General features: G+C 41.2%; 1 protein-coding gene across 1 annotated transcript in view; it reads left to right on the top strand.

Moving 5' to 3' along the window:
- PPP2R5A (protein phosphatase 2 regulatory subunit B'alpha) overlaps positions 1–13,668 on the top strand; it is a 98,026-nt gene that overhangs the window by 64,002 nt on the left and 20,356 nt on the right. The window contains exons 3-4 of the mRNA XM_075595682.1: positions 7,134–7,235; positions 11,105–11,197. Coding sequence (XP_075451797.1) covers positions 7,134–7,235; positions 11,105–11,197 — 195 coding nt within the window. The remainder of the gene's footprint in view (positions 1–7,133; positions 7,236–11,104; positions 11,198–13,668) is intronic.

The following is a 13,668-nucleotide window of genomic DNA, read 5'->3' as shown; positions in this document are numbered from 1 at the left end:
CTAAAAATATGAGAAGAAATGCTGCTTTAAAATGCACAAACATGTTTACATTCTCTACATTCAATAATCGTGCCCGTCGCGTATGACAGAGCTGTGAGCATGTGACCTGTATACTGGACAACAGTTAATACACCGCTATCCAGCTGATTCACTTTTCTCCAGGCATGGATCCCTCAAATGAATATATCTCCTCAATCCATCCCTATAGACAATCTGTCACAAACAGATCTTGTGAGAACCTGATTTATGTATGCAACCAGCGTTAATACACAGCCAACTCGCTGCCCCACCTCACTCCTACGCAAAGGAACTTCAAATGAGTTAATATTTACCCATACGCCGTTACAATATATATCTTTAATCCGCCACCACCAAAGGCATTAAAGATGTACAGAGCCTCTGCTCTGTTTATTAAGAACTTTGCACTTAACACACACATCTGTTAAAGCAAAATGTATATATCTTTATTTATAAAGCGCCATATATGTACTTGGCACTTCACACAAGTAATACACGTGACATAATATAACGCAATGTAAATAACCTCTTCAGAAATAAAAGTAACATGAAAAGGAATCACTGCTCCAAATATCTTACGATCGAAGTGGTAAGTAGGAGGAACTTACATAGACAGTAGGAAGGTGTCCTGGTAAGTGTGTGTAAAAGGGGCCACAGTCGATGTATGAGGTTTATAGTATCCGCCACGGAGCTACTCATTTGCATCATTAAGGAGGTGGGTTTTAAGATGGGTCTTAAAGGTGGATAGGGAGGGTGCTAGTTGGATATTGAGGGGAAGGACATTCCAGAGGTGTGGGGCAGTGCGTGAAAGGTTTAAGGCGGTAGAGGGTTTTGGATACAAAAGGGACAGACAGAAGACATCCTTCGGGAGAACTTAAGAGTCGGCATGGCTTTTAACGAGAAATTAGGACTGAGATGTAAGGAGGAGCAGAAGTGTGTGTCGCCTTAAAAGTGAGGAGAATTTTGTGTGCAATACGGCATTTGATTGGAAGACTAGCGAGGGATGTCAGCAGGAGAGATACTGAGACTGAATTTGGATAAGTACAGTGATTTCTAGCCACTGGGTTTAGGATAGATTGCAGGGGATACAGATGAGACAGGAAGGCCAGACAGCAGATGGTTACAATAGACAGGAGAGAATGAGGGCCTGTGTTGGTGTTTTAGCAATAGGAAATGGTGTATCTTTGCAATGTTGCAGAGGAAAAAACTACAGGTTTTAGCTATGTTTTGAATATGAGGGAGGAGTCAAATGTGACCCCATGGCAGCGTGCTTGTGATACTGGGTGAATGGTGCTGTCAACAGTAATGTAGAATTGGGTAGTAGGTCCAGACTTGGGAGGAAGTATGAGGAGCTCTGTTTTTGACATGTTACGTTTATTGGCGGAGGGCCATCCAGGATGGGATAGCGGAGAGACATTGAGACTTTGGTCTGTACGGCGGGTGTAAGGTCAGGGGTTAAAAAGTAGATTTGTGTTTCATCAGCATAGAGGTAATATGAGCCCAAGGTGTGTGTGACGTTGCGTCGCCAGAAGCTTCCGGAGATCAGGCAAGTGAGTTCCAGAGTCCTCAAGCATTTAATTGAAATGATTTTTGGAAGAGCACAGGGCCTTTGTAAGTGCCGTGCCCCTCCCCCCCCCCCCCCCCCCCACTCCCTCAAAAAAAAAATATCTTGTGCCCCCCAGTTTTCGCACCCCTGACCTAGAGCAGCGGTGCGCACACTGGGGGTTGCGCAAGACTTTTGTGGGGGGTCGCAGTGTTTACAGAGGTCCCGCGCTAAGAGTGCGAGGCCTCTGTAAACTTGCTTACCTAGCTCCAATCACGCATCTCTATGACAACGCAGCGTCAAATGACGCCGTGGGTGACGTGACATTACATGACACCGCAGCTTCATTTGATGCAAGATTAGAGGGGGGGGTGCGACAGAGGAGCAGAGCATGTAAGGGGGGCGCAGGCGCGGGGAGTTTGCGCACCGCTGACCTAGAGTATGAAGAAGAGGGTGGTCCTCTGTGTCGAAGGCTGCGTGAGGTCGAGCAATATGAGCTTTGGCAGCAGGGATGTCAATAGTTATTTAGGGGTGGGGGGGCTGTTTCTGTGGAGTGGTTAGTGCGGGAGCCAGATTGTAGAGGATCTACGAGAGAGTAGAAAGTGAGAAAATACAAGGCATTCGAGGTGTTTCGAAGCAAAGGACAATAGGTGGGGAAATGTGTTCGAAAAGGTAAATTACTCTACAAATCTGGCAACAGTTTAAGAAGTTATACTTTGGGTTCTTATTGAAGTTCAGCTTTAATGTACAAAAGTACAGTTCTTAGGTTATAGAAAGATTACAAGAACATACATTTATAATAAATGCAGACAATTTCATCAAACAAAAGATAAACCATTCCTATAAGTTACCACTAAACATGTATATGGTTTCTTCCTCACAAAGGCCTTAAGTTAAAAAGTATGAGACTTCGTGTATCTTGTTGACATCAGTTACTCCCTTGGTTGAAATCTAAAAAAAAATTATTCATATATGCAATTTTTATGCTCAAAAGTCTTCCATTAAAAACAACGTAGCCCATCCCTTTCATCAATCAGCCCAATAATTTTATGACTTAAAAGGAAATAACCTCTCTTTGGACTTTAAATATTGGCTGAATATAGAAATGCGCTCCTAACTTTATATTTCTATTATACTTGGAATAACTTGATTCATATCAATAGGTTCGGTCAAGTTTGCTGAATGTAACAAGACCGACTTGCTCCTAAATTTGAGTGACAAATGGATATCTGTCCCTTGCCACCACATAAACGTGAAGGGTTTGGCCTTATTGCATCCGTCTCAGTGCAACTGTTACCAATATGTATTTGTTATTTTTGAGAATAGGTGTCAGCCTGATGATACTTTCATATTTAATCAATTTACTCTATTTGGAATTCCTTCTTAGCCGCACCCCCTGGTACTATGCAGAAGCCCCCCCCCCCCCCAAAATGACTTTCATAGTACATTTAAAAATGGTCCTGTTTATTTTAGTGTCAAGGAAGCCACATTACAATCCCTCCCCCTCCCTCCCCCCCCCGTCCCCACAACCCCAGATATCCTAATCTCCAGATCAGCCCATAAACTAGGCCAGTGGGGTTTGACAGGCCATAGAAATACACGAATTGTTTTTACGACAATTTGTAACCCCTTGTGCCACATTGATTGAAATACTTTATTTCTCCCATATTCATTACAGTGCCATTGAATGTTAAAGTAATTTATTAATCAATGGAAATACTATGCTGTGTAATAGTGAGGGGATGGTTACTAGAACATTTTTAAGAAGGATTTCTAGAAGGGTTTGAAAGTGACAAACTGCATTATTCCTCTTACCGCTGACATTATTAATAGCATACAACTGACATCTTACTGGCAATGCATGAGGATCTCTATGCCAACGTTATAAACGTGCATCAACATGGCTCCCACAGTTCAGTTGAAAGCAAATTGAGTCCTGGATGATCGTATAAATACATATAACTCAAAGATTGCCTTTATTGAAAAATGCATCAGTTTATTTCCTGTTACTCTTTTTACTATCTGGTAACGTTCCCATAAAGGTTTCTTTTGAGTCTTATTTTGAAAATCTATTAAATGGATTCTAAAACCAACTTTAAAAATGAGACAAGTGGGAAATGGGGGATTCCAATGAATCAAAAACGTTCATCTTATGCTTGGATTGGTTTTTGAGGCAGTGTGTGTACTTTTTATAGTTGATCTACCTGTTTTTGTATTACAACTCCTTGTGTTTTTATTGTCTGTCCCGTGACGTGCTGTAAAAGTGAAAATATGTATTTGTAGTGTAAATATACTTGATTAGCAGATACATTTTGGTATTAATATTACCAGTTCTAAGAGCATTTAAGACGACATATGTTTTCCTATTCAGTGTAATTATATTTAATCCCAAATGGTTGAAAACATGGAGGAGGGAACAAGACGGTTCACAAAGTGGGACCTTCAACGGCTTTTTGTTCCAACACTATTTTGTGTTACTCTGTGTCCAGGTTTCCTCCCAGTGTATCAAAGGAAGTGGGGTTTCCTGTATGAATGAGGCAGATCAATGTGCAGCAACAGATAGAAACAGCTCCAACTCCGTATTTCCACTTTCCAGATTTTAAAAGAATACAAAATTTCCCCTCCGTTAAATCTACTGTGTGATTTATTTCATTTCTTTTTGGCATGGTCTTGTAGCGTTAGCTGTGACTTTTGTCCTGATTTATTATTTTATCTGTTCTGTTTCTGTTTTCTGCTTCATCCATTTCGCCCCTTATAATTAGCTTTTTAAGTTGGCATTAATGGCCACTGTTTCCATCAAGGGTGTTTATGTATGTTTGTGATTTGCTATTGATTCATCTGTTAAACCATCTCTGGGCTCTGATCATTTACCCATTTCATCAACTGTTTAGCTTATCTGGTATGAAGTTAGTCTGCTAGCACCTTTAATTTCTCTAAATTCTGGCACCTACAATATACCCAATTGCTCCGGCCTGCAACTACCATTTCTCTTCTTAGTAATATCTTAAAGCTGGTGCCATCCCCCCCACTCATCTCCTGCTTCTCTCCCTTTTTCAAGTGTTCTCTGGAATGCTTGTTCCCTAACAAAATAGTAGCTGTGCATGACCCCTTCTTTGATCAGTCTTTGCACTGACTGAAATTTGGCTCCCACTATGAATGCTCTGGGCACAGTTCTATTCTATGGCAGCCTCACACACACACACCTCGTCCTGGGGGATGCAGTGGTGGAGTGGGAATTCTTCCTTCTCACTGACTGCAAGTTTCAGCCCCAGCCTACACCTGCTTCCCATTCTTGTCTTTCAAGTCCAGCACTTTTTTTTCTCTCCTCCTGCTCTGTGCATTACTCTCCTCTATAGGGCACCTACTGTAGAAGAGATGAAGAATTCGGACATTAACTTCAACGTTGATGAGCCCTCTTTCTTTTGGGCTTATCCCCTTTCCCCTACTTTAATCTTCATCAATGGACTGCTTCCAGAACCCACTAGGACGGTCACTTCCTTAACCTAGAATCCAGCATAATATCTAAACTTTCTTACCACTCTCCTCTGACCTCATCACTGCCTACCACTTTGTCCTGGTCTCCTCACTTGACCCCTATATTCCTGTAGGCTGACACTCCGACCCACAACTTTACCTAAATACGCAGATGCTCTTTCTAAGCTCTTGCATTCGTTCCACTGAATGCATCTGGAGGAAATTGTACTCTAGCACACTTCCTTCCCTACAAATTCATCCTGTCCTTTAACACTGGCCAAACAGAGCTGCTTTACCTCTCTAATATACTGGCACAAATTCAACCCACCTCATCTCCTCTTTGATTCCCTTCCTCTGCTTCCCTCTACATCATGCACCCCTTCTTCCATTAAACCACAAGACTTTGCTGATTATTTCAGCCATCCACATAGATAATCTCCTCTCTTTCCAATACGACCCATTTTACCTTTGACTCTATTCCTCTGGTTACAAAGGAAAAAGTTTCAGCTGCTCTTCTCAACCTTCACCACAAGCAGCCTTGACCCCATTCCACCCTGTTTCCTTAAACCTCTCTTGTTACCTTCCACACATCTTTAACTTATCTCTCCCATAACCTACTTAACCCTCTCCAGTCAGGCTTTCGCTCCGCATACTCAACTGAAACAGCACTCGCCAAAGTAGTTAATCACCTCCATATTGCCAACTCTGAAGGCAGCTACTCCATTATGCACATTCTTCACAATGGCAACTTTGGCACTGCTCTGTCTCCTGATCCGCTTTGATGATCCACAACTATATTTATCTGCACTTGACCTTACACCTGCAGCAGTCACAAATCCAAGTGTGTGTCGGCAATCTGTGCCTGGGCGGCTTTTCTTTGCCTCAAGCTTAGTGTGGCTAAGGCCAAGCTTCTCATACTCCCTCCCAAACCAGCCCCCCTTCTCAACTACAGTAGAAAATACCACTACGTTCTCTGTACATTTTTAAAATCTAAGTGCAAATTTACTTCTTAAAAGCAGCGTCCCATTATTATCTATGCCATTACTACAGACTCCAGGTGCACTTGACCTCCCAGACTGCACTTTTAATAAATGCATTTTCACTCCTCCTGTCTTTGTAAGTCTCGTAATATACCACTTAGATTGTAAGATTTTTGGAGTAGGATCTCCCTTTGCCTTGTTTTGCTACTTGCTCGCTCCTATTATCCCCACTGTTTGTACTTTAACTTTCCTATATTGTAATTTTGTTAAGTGTTGTATACATAAAATGATACATGGATTTGTTACTTGTAGTGCCCTAGAACAGGGGAGCACCGTCTTTTTCTCCTGCGCCCCCCTGCCGGCTGTCCCCCTCTCTGCGCGGTCCCCACCCCTCCCTTACCTTGGTTCTGGGCGTCATTTGACGCCGCGTTTACAGAGGCCTTCGCCGCTTCCCCGGCATTACATTTAAGTGCCTTGGGTAAGCATACGGAGCCTCTGTAAACCCCGCGCCCCCTGCACAGAATCTCGCACACCCCTGTCCTAGAATACCAGAATTGCCCTTTCTTTGTTCGGATGGAAGCAGGACATGGCCAGTACCATGGATTAATTCTGCTTCTGCAGTAGTTCTTTATGGGAGTGGGAGGAAACGTGGCCTGTAATTCAATCAAATACACATCTGACCGGTACAAGGTAAATTTCTGTTTAACCACTACTCCCGACATTAATTATTCCATCTCTTGTAACTTTTTTAATTTTAAACTTAATTTTATTATCTATAGACTTCTCTGCTTATTCTTTTGAAACATGCCATTCTACTTTAATACATACTCTTTGTATACCTGAGAAAATGGATGTTCGGCTAGTAATTGTGGGAAGAAATAAAACAAAATATTAAGTAAAGAATTGCGAATGCATATGTAAAACATTGTATCTGTCTGGCAGGTTTAGGTGTTGCACCGTGTGTAGGTTCTGTGTGCAAGTCGTTTTTATGTAAATTAGTGTGCTTGTATTCTTTTTGCTCAGGTTGCAATATTTACGTTCCATTGAATAATAATTGTACAATTACACATTTGTGCCCTTGGGCGCACAATTAAACTTTTTTCCCCTTCACTTCGCAGATTTGCTCAAATATTTTTAGAACACTCCCACCAAGTGATAATCCAGATTTCGACCCGGAGGAGGATGAGCCTACGCTAGAAGCATCCTGGCCTCACATACAGGTTTGGAATTTACTCGGGTCTCCGAATTCTCAGTTTACCTTTCTCTTGATTAAGTTCAAGAGCTGTATTTTAGAAAAATTACTGCGTTGAAGGGATATTAAACTGTACTCCAGCATTGAAAGGGTAAAATAGGATTGCAAGGCTTCTTTGAGTACTGTTGATTTTTGTAATACACTGTCCTTATGCTGGAAGGTTAATCCGAGGATAAATTGCCGAAGCAATGTAATTACTGCAGTTTTTTTATTTCCAGGAGATACTTTGGGAAGAGAGCTGCTTTTTCTCTCTGGAATTGTGTACTGGAGGGCATTGATAAAATGAGTGTTAAGTACATTTTCAAGTACAACATTCAAACAAACCTGGATTAGTCACATATATTCTCATGTATTACTGAATTAAGTGAACATGATTAATCTAGCCGGATTTTCTCCTCTTGCCTCATCTTATACTGTCTCTTGTGCAGAAGCAGCAAATGCTGTTTTGAGGTGCAATGGGGAGGACAGTACACTAAGAAACTACACAGAAATACCAGTGTCTTCTCATTGTTCTCTGGCTTAGATGGTGAATATCACTGTTATTTATTCCTCCATAACCTGTATCTTCGATTCTATTACCGGTTATACAAATTCATGGGAGGAGGCTCACAGCTTGCCAGTTCTTCTCCTTCTAAACTATCAGCCATTGTTGCTACCTATACATTCTTACTACATATGCCTATCTGCATATAAATCCACTAGACCTTTTTTAAATGTCACCCTGGCGCCTGTGTTGCGATGCTGACACTTACCTGTCAGTTACCACTGCGATCGGCAACAGCACAATTTGCTTTACTAGCGAATGAATAAGTTTCGCTGTTTTTGGAAGCAGTGGTGACTGATGGGTCAGTCAGCACTGCACCGTTTAGTCTCGTGGGGGACTTGGGGGTAGCAAGGCGAGAGTGAGGGGGGGGAGAGACGTTGGCGATGGGCTTTGACTGCCCACCATTGCTCTCATTTTTTGCCAGTGCGTCTGGTTAACTTTGGGGAGGGTGGAGTGTGTTTGTGGGTGCGGGTGCCTTTTGCAGGTGGCTCTGACACACAGCTGCCACCAAAAGGGTTGAGGGGGGTGACAGCCTACCAGCCCCCACACATTGGGGGCGCCTAAAAAATGTTATTGCTTTAAGGTTTGAATATATTTTATGGTATATTTTATGGTCTCATAATTGTGCCTCGTTAACGAATTCGGCTGCAACTGTCTGAGGTACATTCTTGACAATGACTTAAAATGACAACGGTCAGTTATTAAATATAATATTTAAGTTGTTTGTGCCCTGCATTACAGTGCATTTAACAATTGTACATAGGAAGTCGTAGCTCTATTCTGAAAAATAACCTTAAGAAAAGTGCTACCTCTTTTTCTTCTAATTTTTGTTGACTTCTAGTGTGGCCACACTGCTAGGGGTATCCACCATTGCAATTATTTTTTATTTTAAAGTAGCAAATCGGGCAGTTCAAAATTGTTTTCATTTTTAATACTGGTTTGAAGCAGGGGATTTCCGGAGCTGAACCCCATTAATTACAGCTCCGTGGTCCCATGCTTCTGGAGGTACTTGAAGAGGTGAAGATCATCAGGAAGCGCAATGTCATGTAAAAAACAGAAGAAAATTCCCTGATGGTGCAGTATTGTGATTGATATGTGATAAATATCAAGGTGCAGTGTGCTGGATACTCACAAGTGTAGAGTGAGCAATGTTCCCATAAAGGTTTCTTTATGTGTGTCAGCCCGTTGGACCGTCAGACAGGTAAGTGGAATGGTAAGTGCTGGAGACCTTAAGTGAATAATAAAACGGACATAGCGCAGACTGTACAAAATATCTTTAAAAGTAAGTATATGTGCAATACACTCACATGGTTTTAAAAGGTAACAAGCGTTTAGATCACACAGGTTGGATCTCAGCAATGAATGAGCTGTTCTCTGTCCCCCCTCTGCCTCGGCAGGCGTGCGTGTCACCGGTGCGTCTCACCCTAACCGGAAACCGGAAGTGACGTCATCTGCTCTGGGGGACGCCGATCCTGTGGGAGTTTTTCTCATCAGCCTCACTCTACGCGTTTCTCCGTATTGCGGTTTCTTCAGGAGTGACGCAGATGACGTCACTTCCGGTTTCCGGTTAGGGTGAGACGCACCGGTGACACGCACGCCTGCCGAGGCAGAGGGGGGACAGAGAACAGCTCATTCATTGCTGAGATCCAACCTGTGTGATCTAAACGCTTGTTACCTTTTAAAACCATGTGAGTGTATTGCACATATACTTACTTTTAAAGATATTTTGTACAGTCTGCGCTATGTCCGTTTTATTATTCACTTGAGGTCTCCAGCACTTACCATTCCACTTACCTGTCTGACGGTCCAACGGGCTGACACACATAAAGAAACCTTTATGGGAACATTGCTCACTCTACACTTGTGAGTATCCAGCACACTGCACCTTGATATTTATCACATATCAATCACAATACTGCACCATCAGGGAATTTTCTTCTGTTTTTTACATGACATTGCGCTTCCTGATGATCTTCACCTCTTCACTGTCCACGGGATCGAGAGAACGACCCCACACTGGGTTAAGCAGCATTAATTCATGTTTGTATAAGTATCACATTTTTTCACATCTGTGTTTATAATTTTGGAGCGCCACTTTTTGATATATTTGCCTGCCACTTGTATTCTGGAGGTACTTGCCTCCAAAGGGGGTGCGGATATACACTCCGGCTGCGCTAGCTGGGGTTTAAAATGTAGCGTTTCCATCTCACGCGTGACAATAGGAAGCAGAACCGCATGAAATCACAGCTGCCTATTGGCCCGCAGGATGCGGGAGCTTTAAACGCCGCCATTGCGCGAACCCTGGTAGCAGAGCAACTACCGGCACCTAGTACGGAGGGAAGTATCGCTGGAAGCAGGGGGGGGGGGCAGAGCTGAAATGGGCTTCAGCACCGGAGACCCCCTGCATTAATCCAATGTGGGAAAAAATGAAAATATAAACTGCATGGATTGCCACTTGAAGACAAATTTGTTTAGTTTTTAGCTATATTCTGTACATTTAGGGATGTCGCCAGCTATCCAGCAAGAAAAGTTCCAAACTCATTTCGACCTTAAACGAGACATGTAGACCATGCGGTCACAGATGTTGCACAGGGACATTGTGCGAGAAACAGCTGATCACTTAGAGAAGAGTGTAAAAGAAGCTGTTATGCTGAGTGTAATTGAATCTTTTTGGAAAGCAGTTTACAATGTATTCATTGTCTTGCAACAGTTGGCCAGTTATTCCCTATGTAGAACATCTTGATGTATCTTGTGATGTTGAAACCTCACTGTGTCAGTCACATGATTGGTTTGAAGAGCCACACTACTACATCTTTATTCTTGATCTAGCTTTATAACCTATTACATAACATAACAATAACAGCTGTGAATGTGTGTGTTTTAGCTGCCACCAGAGAGATATAGATATATATATCTATCACACGTACATTTTTCTGAAATATTAATTCCAACTGACAATAAAAGATCTGTTTTTCACTCTTAAGAGAAATAGTGCAACAGCTGATGATCTGAAGCACATATGCGCCATTATCAGATTCCTAGCTTTTGCTTTCTGAGCCACATTGTACATATTTACAGAAATCCGCTCTGCTTATTTTGTTTTTTTCCCCTAAGCAGCCTGAGACATTTGACCCTTTTTCAAGTTGGTGAGCCGTTACATTGTAACTCCCTAGTGGTGTCTGCAGCCATATTTACAGTTTGTCCCACACAACATACTAGAAAAAACAAAAAAGGCCAGATTTTATCTTTACGTTTGGCTAGTTTTCTCTTCTTATGTGTTCTGTATTTTCCAGCTGGTATATGAATTTTTCCTGCGATTTCTGGAGAGCCCAGATTTTCAACCCAGTATTGCAAAGCGGTTTGTGGACCAGAAATTTGTACAGCAGGTAAGGATTTCTATAAAGAACTGTTCTGCTTTATTTGTTGTGCTCTGCTATTTGCCAGGCAGTAATTCGAGGTAACTGTAGCCCATTTTCACCTCATATGTTCATAATTGAGGATGAAACTGTGTTTTGTGCAAAGGCAAATAATTCCATTATGGTCTAAAGCCCAACGTTTATAGTGATGAATTGATGCATGTTTTCTCACATCTTTTATCTTCAGTTATTTGGATAATCTTTGATTAATATGGTTTAAAATGAAATTACTGCAATTATGTGTGTCAAAGCCTTACTCAAGAACAGGGATTCTTAACCTTTTGTACCTTAATCACCCCTAGGTAATCAAGATAGTCCCCAATCAACTATATCAATTTTATATATGACGTACCGGTACCATTTCAATATTTTTATTTCATATGAACAACGGAGTTCAACCGCGCCAGTAGCTCAACTGAAACATTTAGTATTTGGCCCTTTCTTTTTAGTAAGTACGTGTAATGAACAGAGACAGAAAATAGTGGGTGCATCCCTATCAACCACAAATGCTTGTCTCTAATTTAGATCATTTTTAATATTCCAAAAATTAAATCTTCAACAAGACCCAGCACCTTCACAATCACCCCCTGAACACCCTTCAATCACCGCCTGGGGGTGAAATCACCCTTGGTTAAGAACTTCTTTCCCACCCCCCCCAAAGGAGCCTGTATGCCAATATTAAAAATGGTGCATCAGGGTGAAAGAATAAGGGGTATTCCCCTTTAAAAGCATAAAAGTCTATGCTCTGTTTTGTTCTTTAGCTCTTTGGGAAATCTGTGTATCGGATGCTAACAGCATTATCTGTAACTGCTGCTAAAGTAGACTTCTTTTTCAATATTTTACCCAATGTTGGGAGTGTTTATTTGTGTGATTGTCTTGCTTGGGTCAAGCTGTAAGAATATTTGTCTTGAATACATACAATACAATACATATAGTATTTCAAGGCAGCTATCTCCAAGATTCCTGCAAACAAGTGGAACCAGTCATCTGTTATATTTGAAATAGTTGTTGGTTGCTTCTGCAATTTTCCGATGGTTGGATTTTAACCAGGTGAATATTATAAATGTGCTCAAGGCTGTATCAGAACTTTGGGATCAGTGTGATGTGATGTAACCTGCAGAACTGATCAAATACTGTGGTAAGCAAGACCAACCAACTAGTTCTAGGCAAGAGGCTTCAAAGTGTTGCATTACGTGGTTGATGACTGTATAGATTTTGGAATGGAACATATTACCCCACAACAACTGAATGGTTTGTTGATATCCTTGACTCCTCATGAAGCTACCATTGACATTACATTTTTTAAGGAGTCTTGAAGGAACTCTTCTTTGCATAGTTTTTCCTTTTCTTTTATATATTTGGGCTGCAGCGTCTGGTTTCTTACTAATCTCTTCTTGAGAGAGTGTGCAAGAGAGATCTGTTACAGTCCAAGTATTGTGATGAATGAACTTGATTGGTTTATGTATACAGTACAAGATTCAGGAAGTCATTGTGCTGTTCATTTTGGACTATGGTTTGCTTAATGTAAGTTAATTGCATTAATTGTTTGTGCTGATGTGAATGGTTTTGCCGTGAGCCAATTTAAAATCGAAATAATTATATATGACTTGCAGAGTGTTTGTTGCGTCCCTAAAGAGTTGTGGGATTCATAATGTGTTTTGGGATTACATTTTATTTAACCACTAGTAAAGAATGCATTGTGCCTAAGTGTTAGAGATGGGCATGTAAGAGTTTTACTTATGCAGCAGCGATACTGTACATATCATTTTGCTGGCACAAGTTCTTGGCCATACTATTAAATTTCTTTTTTTGAGGCACTGGGAGGGTTGCCCAAAATTGCAGTTAGCTGACGCTGGGATTCAAACCAAGTTTAACTATTGTAGATGTTTATTTTATTCCGTTGAGCTACGCCGTATTAAGTTGATGGGTTGTAGTGCGAACTTTTTATTATTATTTAGAATGGAATTGTAGTGTATAGTGATTCTACATCCAAGGATGCCAGAAAGGTATCAGGTGATAGATGGTATTCACTTTTCTTCAGGACGTCCGTAGTGTCTTTGTTATGAGATGAAAGGCTAGTTCCATGGAAGGATGGTCTCAGTACTACATCTGGATATGTGCTAGCATTTCACTTAATGATCCTATATCCGATACTATGGGTCTTCCATGTGGGTTTTTGGCATTTTTATATTATTTAGATGTTATAAAAAATGGCTACTTTTGGGTTTTTAATCAACATATAATTGTACTACTTTTTAGAGATCACTTTGTTCAGTCCTGTTTTTAAAATGGATTGTAGGACTTTGAAATATGTTAACGTGGGGTCTGTTCTTAGGACTTCATAGCATCTATGATCATTGAGGAGTTTAAGATTCTCTTGCAAGAACAGCTCAACCCCCTTATAACGCTGTGCTTGGGGTCCAAAGAATCACATTGGGCTA

Source organism: Ascaphus truei, chromosome 4, assembly GCF_040206685.1.
Source record: "Ascaphus truei isolate aAscTru1 chromosome 4, aAscTru1.hap1, whole genome shotgun sequence".
Classification (NCBI taxonomy): domain Eukaryota; kingdom Metazoa; phylum Chordata; class Amphibia; order Anura; family Ascaphidae; genus Ascaphus; species Ascaphus truei.
This window is presented reverse-complemented; position numbering and strand designations above follow the sequence as displayed.